The sequence below is a fragment of the Ambystoma mexicanum genome, chromosome 1q (genome assembly GCF_040938575.1).
Source record: "Ambystoma mexicanum isolate Mex_15411 chromosome 1q, UKY_AmexF1_1, whole genome shotgun sequence".
Lineage (NCBI taxonomy): Eukaryota > Metazoa > Chordata > Amphibia > Caudata > Ambystomatidae > Ambystoma > Ambystoma mexicanum.
The window spans coordinates 565671776-565688101 of NC_090922.1; the positions used below are offsets into that span (position 1 = coordinate 565671776).

General features: G+C 44.5%; 1 protein-coding gene across 7 annotated transcripts in view; it reads left to right on the top strand.

The window, feature by feature from the left end:
- Positions 1-16326, top strand: part of LOC138532030 (probable ATP-dependent RNA helicase ddx6) — a 254087-nt gene that overhangs the window by 175367 nt on the left and 62394 nt on the right. For all 7 annotated transcript variants that reach the window (XM_069641032.1, XM_069641033.1, XM_069641038.1 and 4 more), the window contains one exon: positions 5377-5440. In XM_069641032.1, coding sequence (XP_069497133.1) covers positions 5377-5440 — 64 coding nt within the window. The remainder of the gene's footprint in view (positions 1-5376; positions 5441-16326) is intronic.

Consider the following 16326-nt stretch of genomic DNA (forward strand, 5'->3'; position numbering starts at 1 on the left):
AGTTTGATCATAAAAGGACAGGCTAAATCCCTACCTGCATGCATGTACAAATTAATATCACCATACATACTTTCTCCAAAGGAGCCTCTTTTTAATTACCAGTGAGCAAAGAGACTGCAGACCGAATTCATACCGTAAGATCTCAATTGGTATAAATGTAGGCAAGAAAAACAGAATGCCCCGCCATAGGATACCTTCCAAAACCTTCATATATTCCATAAATTCAGTTGCAAACAGTTCTAATCCATAAATTAACCTTGGTACAACTTTCTTGGTGTAAAACTCCTTTATCGGTTTCATTGAGAACTTTCCAAATGTTCTCTCTAACAGTCTCATCTGCCTTAATGCCACTTCCGTCCGCTTTTACCTTAAATGATTTTTAATTAATGGAGCAGAATCGGCACCTGAAAAACAGTACCCCAAATATTTGTAAACTTTTTGCGACTTGATATGTTTCCCTTCGCAAAACCAGGTATAGGAATATTGCCTCTTAGTTTCCCCATACAGATGATTGTTTTTGTAGCATTTATTTTTAGATGAAGTTGATTTTATAAATTGCTCGAACTCTTTTGAGACGTTGCAGACCCACCTTTGTATTGTCAAGCAAAAGGAAATAGTCTGCATACGCGAGCCACGATATGAAGACATTCAGTTTAGGAGAAACGTGACCCTTATTGGAAAACGCTGCTTCTGCTCCACTAAGATATAAATTGAAGATACTAGGTGCCAACATGCAGCCTTGATGGAGACCATTCTTGGTTTCCATCTGCGAAGACAACACACCCTCAGATTCCAGTTTTATTACCAACTTAGTGTCCATATACAACGGAATCACAATTTCCAAAAGATGTTTCGGCATTCCCGAAGCTTTTAGTTTGTTCCATAAGGTGGGCCTATCGACCAAGTCGAAGGCCATGCTTTGGTCCATCGATGCAACCAAAAGTCTGTCTTGTTCCCTTTATCATGGCTTTACTTTGTATACATCTAAGGACGAGCCCTCCACAATCCGTACCGCACGTTTTTTTTATCCTATTTATTTATAGTTCAAAATTTGAGTGTTAGAAATCCAGTTGTGTGTGTATATACTAGCACCAAGGAGGCAAACATCTTGGATTCTCAGTCTGCAATGGCGATGGGTCTATAACTTGTGGGGGACATACAAGAACCCTTTTTAAAATTGGGAGAACAATTGAAACACTCAAAGACTGAGGAATGGTTTTAGTTAAGAACACATCATTAAATAAAATACATAATATTCTTGCCCAGTACAGAGGGTTTGATTTCAAAACTTTGTTGGTGAGATTATTTAAGCCTGGCGCACCAGAGTTCTTAGATTTGATTATCAAACCTTTTACCAATTCAACAGAGCATTTAATGGGCTAGGCTGAATCGATCACACCAGACAGCACAAGTCTGCTTTCCTACACCATATAAACTCAAAGTGGCCTACCCATACCTCTTCGGGAATTGGATTAACCACTAAATCCACCTGGGTGCAGTCTACGTTATTTATCAACTGCCAAAAATTTGATGAAGATGCGCCCCTCAGAGCCCTCAACATTTTTTCCCCGTCAAGTTGAATGGCAATACTACGATGGCTAATCAACCAATTCTTGTATGACTGTTAGAGTTTTTTAAAAGAGATTTGGAATCAAAGCCACATTGTTTACGAATTCTCTGCACCTCCTTTTGTAAGCAAATTTTTCGCTCATGAACCTCATAGTCCACACAATGTTTCAGGAACTTAAACGTCCCCTGGTTGGTAGCTGATCTTTCAACCTCTGCATTCTATTACCAATATTCTGCTCAAAGTTTTTCGTAGAGAACATAAACATACGCTGGTTTAACGGGGTTTACTCATATTCGCGTATCATAGTTGTAGTAAACCTCTGAGTTGTCTTGTAAGACCACTTGATTCTGTTCCCTGAGGGATTTATCAGAAGTCCCCCATTATACACCTTGTTTTTTCCTTGCATGATCTTAGTTTCAATCTCCAGGATTACCATACAATGATCACTCTAAAACCTCCTTTACTTCAAATTTTACCAGACAATTGCTCAATTTTGCTGAAAGAAAAATATAATCAATTATAGAAGAGCAACCCCTTTCCTTACAGGTGAAATGATCATTGTGTATCAGTTCGAGCCCCATAAATCACCAAAGTTTAACCAAAGTGCACCCCTTGGCTTCGCATTACCACCCATAGAGGAGGAATGGCCCTATTGAGATACAGAGCGTCACCAACCGACCTGTCCTACAAGCAGTCAGCGTTTAATCACCTGCAACTGTTATCTGACCCCCTTTATTTTCATTACACCAGAACTCTATTTTAGGTCCTAAACCAATTAAATCATTTTCCAACTGCAGGTCAGACAACACATTTGCATTCCAATAAACATTTACGATCAACAGAGGGTATGAATACACCCCCACATCCACCTTAAAGGTGGTTAATAAGAAATCCTGCCCATTATTCCAGCCCCCTGTTTTCACAGTGGACTGAATATCCTTTGAGGCTGTAATCAAGCCCCCCTTCGGTCGACCCCCCTCACCGCACAAATTTCATCCACTGCAAACCCCTCCCAACCCAACTTTGTAGTTTCCCAAGTTTCCTGCAGAAGAATTAAATCCAAAGTTAACAGCTCATTCATAGTTTCTCATTAAGGAGATGGTAACAGCATCTGGAATTCCAACTGAGCAATTTCAAATTGTGAATCCTTGCTAGAGTGGTTTTCTGAGCTGTTTTAAATTACTAATCTCCTCTTTTAAGGATAGGGCCAGCCATCTCCAATCCTGCTCATCAGACCCATCTTCAGTTATCGAGCTTGCCTGGACCTCCTGAGTGTAAATATAGGTTTGCCTTCTATACATCTGTCCAACTACTGTTCCCAAGAGGAGTAAGATGATCCTTGTCTTTCTTTTGTGGGTCCAGCACACACCACCCTATGTGGAGTGTTGAGGGGCGGGAGGGCGGGGTTACATGGTAACTTCTTTAACCCATTCCTCCTGTAACATTTTGTTACACTAACTCACTTGAACGGCTGGTGGCAGTGGTTTCTTTTTTACTACCTGGTGACCTGCATCTGCAGGCTGATGCCTACCCTGCAGTACAACACCCAAGGTTGACCATTTTCACAAAATGGCCCTTGTCTTATTTCGCCATTTCTTGTCAGTTTCTTCTGGGCTTTTACTCTGAATCAGGTTTGAGTCCTTTGTGTTTCGCCTTTGGCAGGCTTCAGCCTTGAAGCCTGCCCAGGCTCCAGTGTGTCTGGAAAGGCAGGAAGTGAGGAAGGATCCCGAAACTTTCCTGTCCTTTGTCTTTCGGTGTGCCTGCGTGAAACCAGTTCAATTGGCCGGCTGGCTGTCCTGTGGACAGTCACCCTGCTTTCTGATTGACAGTCTAGGGCTGTGAATGAATGGAAACTTGCATATTGGCAAGGTATTTTGGAACTAAGAGCAGAGTCGGCCACTGGAGGACAACATCTGAAGCAGAAGACAAGAGAAGACGCCAGCAGCACCCTCCTGGACCGCAAAGTGCCTGGTGAAGCCCTGCAGCTGTGCTGACCCCGTTTTCGAATTAAAAAGCAGATGCCTATGGAGTTTGTCGGACTCCGTAAAACACAAAAATCCCAGTCCGGAAAAACACATCTGGGAGTGAGAAAAAGGTCTCACTCGCTATGGAGAAAAAATCATAAGCCCAGCAAAAGAGCTGGGTGTCTCTAAGGTTGAAGGGAATTAGCACAGAAATGATACTACTCCCTAACACATTCATCCTTTGGGGGGTAGGGGTGAGGCGGTTTGGCAGTCTTTTCAGGACAGCCAGCCTTCCTGTTTAAACTAGATTCTCGCAGTCTTGCTGGAAGACAAAGGACTGCAGAGTTTTGGACTCCTCTCTCTTCCTGCCTTCGCAGACACTCTGGAGCCTGGAAGGGGAAGTTAAGACAAAGGAATTTCCTGCCCTGGATATCAGGAGAAGGAACAAAGGACAAGGAACGTGAAAATGCCGAAAAGAGACTGGGCTCATTTTGGTAAAATGAGCATGGGTGCCTTTACCAGGACTCTGGAAACAGCCCACAGTAAAGGTGCACCAACTTAGAAAAGGGTTACTGCCACCAGCCATTAAAGCGAAGTTTGTACTTGTAACAAATGTCACAGTAATAACGAGAAAGGGGATACTCAGTATCTCCCCAGCACTTCACATATGGTTGCGGGGTTCTAGTCTCACCGAATAAAATGTAAAGGGGATCCAAAGATACTTTCTACGCTTGGGAAGTGTAGTTCTCTCAACGTTAGCCAGAGAAAGTTAAAAGGGGAGCCCCAAGGGCAACCCAGCAACAATAGACGGTATGTTCCAAAAGTTGTCAGAGGATACAATTAAAAAGACAATATGGAGAGTCTAAAAAATGACACCCATAAAGAGTAAGACTGAGTGTGGAAAAAGGTTCCCACTCACTGAGGTATAGGGACAAAGTTCTTGGGTTGACACAGGTCAGGAAGATTCGGCATTGATCTAAAAATCATAACTAACAATAGTCTGTGGTAAAACATAGGACCATTGTTGATAGAACACGTCCACTTCACCAGCCATAACTAGAAAGTCACAGGAGCAAAGAGAAGGGGATACTAGGTATCCATTTAGCAATCCACATAAAGTAGTGTGTGCTAATCTCTCACCTATACATTTTAGGAAGGATACAAAGCATTCCTCTTGCCTTAAGAACAGTAGTGCTAAGGATATAAGACATAAAAAGGGTTCCCAGCTACACTGCACAAAGGGTGCTGTGTGCTGTAAAACTGTAATACAGATGTCTTTTAAGAGATATGGAGGAAAGCAGAGTGGTAAAACAAAAAGCGTTCCAAAAGTCAGAGCAAATAATGAATGAGGGAAAAAGGGCTCCTCTCATTCAGGATAGAAAAAAAAGACCCTGAAGTCCTGCAAAAAGTCCTGAGGGTCTCACTTGGAGAGGGTATTAAGCATACAACTGAAATCTCTGTAATGGGCACGATTAGTAGGTACATATAGCTATTGGTGTAATGTAAAAGAAAATGGAACATTTAACATGCCCCTTTGCTGCTATAATAGGTCTGCAGACTGCATTTCCTCTTCTGATGTCACTTTCTCTTTAAAGTCTTAAAGCCACGCACAAAACAGATGACAACCGTAGTCTGAAAAATGTTCACAAAAATGTTGGCAATTATTAATATGGGAACTTTTTTTCTGCTGGAAAGTATTTAGAAGATGAAACAGTTTTTAAAAACATTGTAAAGGCTGTATATCTCATTTGATGTGTTACTGCTTTGTGAGGGATGAACAATTATTGAAAGCAATTTTTTTTCTGCGACCAAGATTTTAAATTAAATGCCTTTGCTTTCCAGGAATACAGAAATCGTGTGTTCCATGATTTCCGAAATGGTCTGTGTCGGAATCTGGTCTGTACAGGTGAGTCTAGCTGGTCTTAACCAATCAACAGTTACATGGTTCTGAAAACGTTTCTCATGCAGAAATAAGTTTGTTATGGTATATACCGAATGGAGAACAGGTAACTGCTTGATATGCAAGAGCTAGGGCAAAGAGCCCACTCTAGAATGCAAAGATGTCTAGATATCTACTCAATGGCATGACTGTCTGAAGGTCAGGGGTACAGAAGCCAATCCACCTTAATTGATTACCCTGCAGATTGAATTTGGACTTTAATTTGGTGGCGTAGTTGGACCGATGTCAACACCGGATGTACAAAACGCTGAACTCCGGAAGAAGGCTTCACAAACATTTATTGATCGACAAGTTAACGAAATGGGGTGAAAGATGAAACAAAAACAGTCCCTTATAGTAGATCTGATAATGTCTCTTCGAGGGGATTGGGTCCTCTGGCGTTTTCCATATCTGACAGTAATCACCACATCTGTGCTGCGGTGATTACTGTCATAGATCTGGAATACATCGTCGGACCATCCCTTCGAAAGAACGTTACCAGGTAAGAGTAACTTGTTGTTCTCCCAGTGCCTATCCCGTTTTCGAGTTCCCCTCCAAACCCTTTCTTCTGATCTCGTTCCTCAAGTGCAAGTAGTCGGTGTTAGGCAAGATTGTATGCAGTATCCTTTGGGTGCACTACAATGACCCTGACCTCCTGGCAATGGGGACCTAACATTTGGTGTAAGTCTGAACTACACAGATTGGTAGTGTGGCTGAGCAGCCAGGCTTATCTCAAGAGGGGTCAGTGTGAGCAGTAATGTTGTGACACAGAGCTTCACAATACAGTTATCCAAATAAACACTTTTCTGATGCTTGTTAATCTGCTTTGAATCACATGCTGTGCATATAGTCCGACATCCAGTGGTAACCGTAGAGTATTGCAGCTTGTCTTTAGAGGATTGAAAGGAGACGTTGGCATGGGCGTGCCTGTAACACTATCCCTAATGTGACAAGTAGTGTACCCAACAACCCTCAAGCGTCGAGGTCCCTCAGATGTTTTTTTCCACCCAGCTAACTGGTCGCCCTAATGCGGAGCTCTTCATAAGACATTACGTTATTGTAATATTCCCGACCTTAAGTCTTTTGTTCTCATTGTCACGCCTCTCGACGGTTGATTCATGTGCCACTGCCGAAGACAGCTGGCTATGGAACTTATATGGCTGTTGATCCAGTCGGCACCGACGACCACGAAGCCAGGCCTTCTGGCCAGCCTGTAAAGTAGGGAGAGTGGGGTTGCGGTGGCCATGTTCTTTTCAAAATGACTTTCCTTTTCCCCTCTTTGTTCCCTTGGGTTTGTCGTTGCTATCACAATCCTGCGCTATGGACAGGACTCATTTAGATTTTGTCCTTTTTGTAAGGCAAAACATCAGTGGAAAGACCAGCACCGCCGGTGCAAGAATTGTCTTCCCCTCGATCACAAAGAGGCGTCCTGTCTGGCCTGTAAGCTCCTCCGTCCCAAAACTATTAAGGAGCACCGTTTGAAGCAGTAGGCTGCCTACGGTATGTCGCAGGCCGAGAGTAATTCCCCCGCCATCACAGCCGCTGAGTGTGACGTAGAGGTTAGCGATGACTGTTGGGCAAGATTGTATGCAGTACTGTTAGGGAGAATTCTCAAAAATGTGCCAATTCCCTCTACCTTAGAGACCCCCAGCAACTTGCTGGATTTTGATGACTTATTTTTTTTTTTTTAACCTGGAGAGAGTGAGACCCTTTTTCCCGCTCGTGTATAAACATCACATAAAATACATGGTTTCATTTTGGTTATTGAGTCTAACAAACTGCATAGGCATCATCTTTTACATTTGTGTCACAAAGCACCTTTTAGTGCAGTGACACGGAAGACTTTCAGATTTCCCAAGGTTTAAATACCTTCTCTGGGATAAACTATTGTTTCCCAGAGCAGTAGAGTGAAATTGACTTGTACTTGCTAGACCCAGCACACCCAATATTACAATAGAGTGCTGGAGGGGTTACTTAATGTCTAAATGCTCGTGTAACATCTTATGTTATCCTTTCCTCTCAGAGTGGCTGGTGGCAGTGGTTTTGCAATGAGCTACCATGATTTACCCCGACCGCGAACTGTTCGCAGCTCCTGTAACATTTAATCGCGGGCGCCAAGTTTTTCAAAATGGCGCAGAGCCTCCTTTGTTAAAATGGTCCCTGGTCTCCTTTTTTTCGCCACTTCTTTGAAAAGGTCCTACTCTAGTTTTTCTCTGCATGCCAAACCAAGTTTGATCTCTGTTTATTTACCTTTGGCGGGCTTCAGGAGTGAAACCTGCCTCTGGCTCCAGAGTGTCTGGGGTAGGCAGGAAGTGAGGGAGGTCCCCGAAACTACCTGTGCTTAGTCTCCTAGGAGACCCAAATGCACTCTGCGACGATTGGCTGGCTGACTATCCAGCAAGGACAGCCACCCTTCTGGGTGAATGGCAGCTGGGCTGGAATGAATGGGAGAGAACTGAACAAAAAGGAAAGTCTCTTGGCTTGGAAGGCAGAGTCGAACACTGGACGAAGGAACCGAAGAAGAGCTTGAAGAGGACTGCTGCAACTCCTAGACCGTTTGCTTGCCCGGTGAAGCCCTGCTACAGATCCGAATCGCCAAGTTTGCATCGCCAGAGAAGCCCTGCAAGGACGACTTCTCACTTTGAGTTGGTGGAACCAATTAACTCCCAAGTTAGCCACCTGGCCACCCATCTTGGAGCTGGTGGAATTTCCTCAGAGTTGCTGCAGGAAACCGTAGAGTCAGGGAGAGGGACACCAGATTGTGTGTTGCTTGTAAGCTGGCCTGAAGCTTTTGGAAGATCCTCCTGACTCCCACGAAGAAGGACTGACCAAGCCTGACCCTCCCTCAGTTGAGTGCGGGACCTCAGATGTGAGGAAAGTCCACCTTGACAGCCAGGAACCGCGCTTATTGCTATTTGCTGTACTGCAAGGAGCTGAAACGCGAAACAGCCACTGAAAGTAAAGCTTGCTGGTTGACGGCTTTGACGGTGCCAATACAGTGCGGGAGTCCCCCGACGTCCTCCCTCTTGTCCCCACGACTGAGGCCCAGGAACTGTGAGATCTGCAGAGCTGTACAGGAAGAGAAGTCTTCAGCTGCATCTTAATCTTCTTTATTAAGGTACTGTAAAGCTAGCCTAAGAGAACTTACTGCTTACTGTGTGAAGTGCTTGTAACTTCTGCAACTCACAAGTCTAATTCAGCTTGCGGCCCTACACTCGACCACTACACTTTACCAGAGACTCCTAAGAACTTGTGCAAAGACCTTTACATTTACTTACCTGAAGTGCTGCATCCTTTACAAAGACTTTGGCCTATTGACATTGGCTTAGCCTATTGAATTGAATGACTCTTTTTATGTGCTATCTGAAAGTATTTGCCCTGCTTAGGAATATTTGTAAATTCTTGTATTCTAATAACCCTTGCCATTTACTTACTTTCTAAAGGGTATTCTGAATGTCAACAGTAAAGTATTAATGTCCCCAGCACCTTTGTTACTGAAGTCACCTGTGGGTGTAGGTTGTGTCTGTGGTCCACCCCAAAAGGGCCTGGTCTGATCCAGAAACTGAGTGTACAGTATTGAAGTATATTTGGGATACTGTTTTATTGCTCACTTCTGAAGAAGGCTTTTTAACTGACTGATGAATACATTATTGTTTATGAACCTTGATTGTAAGAGTTTGTTTGAATACCTGTAGCTCTGAATCTTTGTAACTCCACTATAGCTCACATTTTCCCTCTTGAGATGAGCCTGGCGGCTCAAAACGCTACCAAAACCTTCTAGTACAAGCTTATACCAAAGGTTGGGTTGCCTATACCTGGCCTAACAAGTACCCTTTGAACGCACTACAACAACCCTGACCTCCTGGCAATAAGAACCCAACCTTTGGTATAAGTCTGTACTACACAGGTTGGTAGCATGTTGAGCAGCCAGGCTTATCTCAAGAGGGGTCAATTTGAGCTGTAGGAGTTGGAGATTCACAGTGACAAGTGTTCAAATAAACACTTACAAGGTTTCTTGAGTAAACAATTATTGGTTTGTCAGAATAATCCATCTTCAGAAGGGAGCAATATAACAGTAACACTAAAGTACACTTCAGAATACGCACTCTTAAGTTCTAAACCAGTAAAGACCCTTTTGGGATGGCCCACAGTCACAACCTACACCCTCGGATGACTTCAATAGCTGAGGTGCTGGGGACATTAATATCTTACTGTAGCATTTACAACATTCTTGGGAGTTGGTGAAAGGAAAAGGTTATTGGACCACACAAGAGATCACAAATGTTCTTAAGCAGGCTAATACTTTTGAATCCCCTAAGCAGTCATTCAGTATAACAGGCTAAGCCAAAGTCAATGGGCAAAAGTCTATATGAGCTGAAGCACTTCTGATAGGCAAGTAGAAAAAGTCTTTGCACAATGTTTTGGAAGCCTTGAAGAAAAGAAGAATCCATGTAGGGCCACGAGCTGTTAGATATGTGAGAAGTAGAAGATGCAAGCAACTCTACAATGAGAGATAAGTTCTCTCAGACTTTATAGTACCTTTGGATTGAAGAAAAAGTGCAGCAGATGACTCCTGTTCAGCTCTGCAGATCTTGCTCTTCCTGGGCCTCAGTCGTGGGGACAAGAGGAAGGAGTTCTGGGGACCCCTGCACTGCTATGGGACGGTCCCCGCTCGCAACCAGCAATCTTCAAACAAGTGGCACTTCGGTGTTTCAGCTCCTCGCGACTACTGCAAATAGCAACACCGTGGTTCCTGGCTCTGGCTGTCGAGGTGGACTTTCCTTGCTTCTGGGGTCCCACACTCTGAGAGGGCTCAGGCTCGGTCAGTCCTGCTTCTTTGGAGTCCAGAGGATCTTCCTGAAGCTCTTGGCCAACTTAAAACCAACGCACACAATCTGGTGTTCCTCTCCCTGGCTATTCGGTTTCCAGCAGCAACTCGGTGGAAATTCAACCAACTCTGAGAAGATGTCCAGGTAGCTTACTTTCGAGTTGATTGGTCCCACCAACTCAAGGGGAGAAGTCGTCCTTGCAGGGGCTTCTCTGTCGATACGGATTTGGAGTTTAAGTACAGCAGCAGGGCTTCACCGGGCAAACCAACGGTCCAGAAGTTGCAGCAGGCATCCACTTGAAGTTCATCGGTTCCTTCGTCCAGTGGCCGACTCTGCCTTCCAAGCCAAAAGCCTCACCTTTTATTCAGGTTTCTCCCATTCAGGCCAGCCTAGCTGTCAGTCACCCATCAGGGTGGCTTTCCTTGCCAGACAGTCAGCCGGCCAATTACCACAGAGTGCATTTGGTTCTCCTAGGAGACTAAGCACAGGTAGGGTTGTGCACCTCGCTCACTTCTCGCCCCCACCAGACACCCTGTATCCCACCAAAGGCAAAGCGAACAAAGGGACCCAACCTGGTTTTGCGCGCAGAGTGAATCTCAAGAAGGACCTTTCCACAAAGAAATGGCGAAAAAATACTGTGGCCATTTCGACAAAAATGGCACAGTTGGGTGCTTTATTGCAGCTGCGTACGCAGCCTGCGGTAAATGTAAACCATTGCCACCAGCCATCTATCAAGGAGAGGGTAATATAAAAATGTTACATGAGAAGCTAGACAAAGGGGATACCCAGTAACCCCTCCATCACTCTATTGTAAGATAGTGCATGCTGGGTCTAGAAAGCCACATGTGTAAGTAAAGTCAATTTCACGTTACTGCTATGGGAAACGGTAGTCTATCCCAGAGAAGGAATTTAAACCTTGGGGAAATCTGGAAGACTTCCCTGGGCCACCGCACTGCAGTGATGCCTATGTAAAAGATGCCTATGGAGTTTTTCAGGCTCCATAACCAAAAGAAAGAGTTCAAAATCACAAACAAACTGAGTGTGGGGGGGGTATCTCTCTCCAGGTTAAAAAATCAAGTCCCCAAAATCCAGCAAAGTTGCTGGGGGTCTCTAAGGTAGAGGGAATTGGCATATTCTGAGAATTCTCCAGAACAGTGGCAAAATACCGGTTATAAAGGCATTCATAGGATTCAACCCCCCACACCCACCATTTCATTTCTAACCGGCTCCTGGATGGGACCTAAATGTGGTATTGACTAGAACTAGAATTATGTGGTCTCCTTTTGAGCCTATGCATAAGGCAAGTCTCAAGAATATTGCTTATAAGACAGCCTTCCTAGTTGCTATCACTTCTATTAGAATAGTTAGTGAACTACAGGCCCTTTCATTCTAGGCCCTTTCGTTAACAGTCAACAGAGATGGTGTTTCTGCGCACTCGCCCTCGATTTGCGCCTGCATTTATTTCCATGTTTCATGTGAACCAATCAACCGAACTGCCTACGTTCTTCCAGAACCCCACTAACTTGGCTGAAAGAAGCCTACACACATTAGATGTGGACAGGGCAGTCGTGTTTTACCTGAAAGAACTAGACCATTAAGAAAGACAAACCAGTTTTTCGTTTCAGTGGCAGCTGGTAGAGAAGGTGAGCCTGTCTCTAAATCAGCCATCTCAAGGTGGATTGTCAACTACATCACACTCTTACACTCTTGCTAAAAGAGAACTGCCCTTCAATCCTAGAGCACACACTACTCGAGGCACTGGGGCTTCTATAGCATTCATTGCAAAGGCTCCCCTAGAGTCCATTTGCAAAGCAGCAACCTGGAGTTCTGTACACACCTTTACAAAACACTATTGTCTAGACACTCATTCCAGATCTGTTTCTCAGGTACTAAGACATACTTTCACTACTGTTTCTTCACAACCCACCTCCATCTCCGGGTTCTGCTTGCTAGTCTATACACAGCATGTGATTCTAAGCAGATTAACAAGCATCAGAAGACATGCATTTCTTACGGCAATAGCATTTCTGATTATTGTATCTGCTTAGATTCACATGCGCCCACCCACCCTTCCTTCCTTCCCGCTCGGGTGGAAGGAACATGGATGTCTTACTACTTTCTCTTTTATATACTCACTCACTATAGTCATTAGGCTCCCTCATGGCAGAAAAAATACAATCGAAGTGACCTCGACGCTTTGGGGATCTTGGGTATACTACACGTCACGTTGGGGATGGTGTTACAGGCACGCTCCTGTCGAAGTCCCCTTTCGATCCTCAGACAAGATGCAATACTCTGCGGTTACCACTAGATGTCGGACTATATGCACAGCATGTGAATCTAAGCAGATCCAATCCTCAGAAGTGCTATTACGATAACTAATGCATGTCATTCATTTATTTCACAGTCAGTTATATAAGCCTTCTTCAGAAAGGGAGCAAAACATGTAACCCTTAAATATACTTCGAAACACACTGTTGCTCTAAATCAGATGCCAATTGGGGATGGCACAAACACTCCCTACACCCACAGGTGACTTAAATAGCTAGGACACTGTAGACATTGATCACTGGTACATTTAGAGCAGTACTGAGTTTGGTGCAAAAGATAGCATGGAGGAATAAAACAAAGGTTAACATCAAACTGGTAAGTACTTTAAAAAACCTTCCAAAGCAGATTAAGCTAAATCCTTTCCTGGGGGAAAGACAAAAGCACAACGTCGGAGGTAAAGAGGAGTATCTCAGGGAGCCAGGACAGCCAATGTTAAATGCACAATGTCAAGGGGAGCTGAAGAGCTTCTCTGTTGGTAGGTAAAATGTCTTGCACAATGTTTTTAGAAATGTTTGTAGAAAATAGAACACTTGAAGGGCCACAAGTTGGGAGGCTTGTGAGCGGCAACGCATTAGCAACTCTGCAAGGTAACCAAGACCGGTCTCAACTGAGAGCAAGTAAGGCCACACAGCAAGAGGTAAGTTCTTAGACTCCACAGTACCTTATGTTCCTGTACAGCTCTGTAGATCCTGTTTTAAGTTGGCCAAGAGCTCCAGGAAGATCCTGCGGACTCCCAGGAAGCGGGACTGACACAACATTAGCCACATCAACAGAGTGCTGGACCCCAGATGCAAGGAAAGCCCATCTCGACAGCCAACAGTCTGCAGTGTTGCTATTTACTAGGACACAAGGAGCTGAAACCGTTAAGTACCACTGAATAGAAGTTAAGACTTTACTGTCGCCTCCCATTGCAGTGAAGGTGTCCTCCAGACGTCCTCCCTCTTGTCCCCATGACTGAGGCCTAGGAACACTGGATCTGCAGAGCTGCACAGGAACAGAAGCCAGCCAAAGCCCTTTACTTCTAACCAAAGGTACTGTAAAGTTTAAGAGAACTTACCTTTTGTTGTGTAACCTCACTTGTTCTCATTTGAGACTTGTCTTGGTTGCTTCTGTAGAGTTTTTGTCAGCTTCTTTACCTCACAAGCCTAAGTAGCTTGTGGCCCTGCTTTGATTTCTTCTTTTCTACAAAGACTTCTAAAACATTGTGACTTTTACCTACCTGCAAGAATGGCTTCAGCTCACCTTGACTTTTGTCCAATTGACTTTGGCCTGTCCTGGCTCTCTGAATAACTCTTCTTCCCTCTGACTCTGTTTAGCCCTCCTTACAGGAAGGGGTTAACTTACTCTTCATTGGGCGGTTACCTAAAGTACTTGCCCTCTTCAGAATATTTGTGAGGTATCTTGTTTTATTCTAATAATCTTTTTCTTTGACACTCTTAAGTCTGGTTGTAAATGCAAACAGTGGTATATTAATGTCCACAGTGTCCTAGTTACTAAAGTTCCCTGACGGTGTAGGAAGTGTCTGTGTGCCATCCCAAAAGGGTATTTACTGATTTAGAAATATTGAGTCTATTTTGGTGTATTTGTTACTATTATATTGCCCCTTCTGAAGAAGGCTTACTCAAACTGACTGTTAAATTAATAATTGTTTATTCAAGTAATCTTGTGTGTAAGTTTGAATAATTGTCACTGTGTAACTCCCTTACAGCTCATATTGGCTCCTCTTGAGATCATACCAAGTTTGGGTTCCTATTGCCAGGAGGTCAGGGTTGTTGTGGTTGTGCTGCACCCAAAGGGTACTGCATACAATCTTGCCTGACCAGGTTTAAATACCTTATCTTGGGTAAACTACTGTTCCCAAAAGTAGTAAAGTGAAATTGACTTAAATTACCTGTTTTTCCTTTGCAGGTCCAGTACAGCCCGTGTTATGTGGAAGTACTGGGGTGGGGGCGGGGGGTATACTTAGTAGCCCCTTTTCCTACCTACTCATGTAACATGTTTTGTTACCCTGACTACATTTAATGGCTGGTTGCAATGGTTTAATTTTCCTACCATTGTGCGTTTTTACCACAGGCTGAATCCTCAGCTGCAGTATTGCACCCATGGGTAGCCATTTTGTCAAAATGGCCCTGTTCTGCTTCCACCATTTCTTGCTTGTGAGGTCTTTCTTGGGTTTTACTCTGCGCATCAAGCCAGGTTTGACCCCTTAGTTCGATTTGTCTTTGGCAGGCTTCAGTGCTGAAACCTGGCTCTGGCATCACCTTGTACAATAAAGGACTGGTTGTAGTCAGGAGCCCTGAAGACTGTAGCTTGACAAAGGGCTTTCTTAAGTCCTTCAAATGCCTTGGTGCGTGTGTGGCAGGGCGGGAGGGAGGCGCCCGAAACTCCGTCCTTCCAGGAGTTGCAGCAGGCGTCTCGTCCAGTGGTCGCCTCGCCTTTTATGCAGGTTCACTCCAGCCTATGCTGTCAATCACACAGCAGGGTGGCTGTCCTTCCTGGAAAGCCAATCACCTTTGCGTGCATTCCTGTAACCAAGGGGATTAAGCACGGAGTTTCAGGCACCTCCCTCGCTTCCTGCCCCTGCCAGACATACTGGAACCAGAGGCGGGCTTCACTCTGGAATCCTGCCAAAGACAAAACGAACAAAGGGACCAAACTTGGTTTGGCGTGCATAGTAAATCTCAAGAAGGACCTTTCCAACAAGAAATGGCGAAAAAAGACCAGGCCATTTTGACGAAATGGGTACCCATCGGTGCTTTACTGTGGCTGCGAACGCAGCGCGCGTTAAAAACACACAATGGTAGTAAAAAGTAAACCGCTGCCACCAGCCATTAATTGTAGAAAGGTTAACATAAAAATGTTACATGAGAAACTAGACAAAGGGGATACGAAGTAACCCCTCCAGAACCCTATGGTAAGATAGTGTGTGCTGGGGCTAGAAAGTTACAAAATGTAGGTAAAGACAATTTCACTTCACTGCTCTTGGAAACAGTAGTTTCACCAAGAGAAGGTATTTAAACCTTTGGGAAATCGAAGACTTCCCTGTGCCTCTGCACTGAAGGTGCGGTGTCACAACGTAAAGATGATGCCTATGGAGTGTCAGACTTCAAAGTCAAAAGAAACAGAGAATAAATCACAATAAAAATACATGAGATAAAGTCCTAAAGTCCAGCAAAGAGAGCTGGGGGGTCTCTAAGGTAGAAGGGAATTGGCACATTCCTGAGAATTCTCAACAGTTTCCTGAATGCACCCAGTGCTGGTTGGCTGGCTATGCTTGGAGGACAGCCACCTTGCTGTTTAAGTGAAAGCTAGGCTGCGAATGAATGGGAGAAACCTGTCCAAGAGACCTTTCCTTTATGCAGAAGGCAGTCAACCACTAGACGAAGGAACTGAAGAAAAACTTGAAGAGAAGCTTGCTGCACCCTCCTGGACTGTTGGTTTACCTGGTGAAGCCCTGCTGCATTGCTGAAGCTCTGAATTTCGTATCGACTAGAGAAGCCCGGAACGGATGGCTTCTTCCCTAGGGTTGGTGGGACCAACTGACTCCAAGACTAACTTTACTGGAACCCCTATCCCTGCTGGCTGTACTGCCTTGCTGCTGCTGGAACAGAGTGCCAGGTGCCAGGAACACCAGGAACGAGTGCGTCTTTAAGCCGGACCTGAGCTCCAGGAAGAGCCTGATGACCCTCCCGA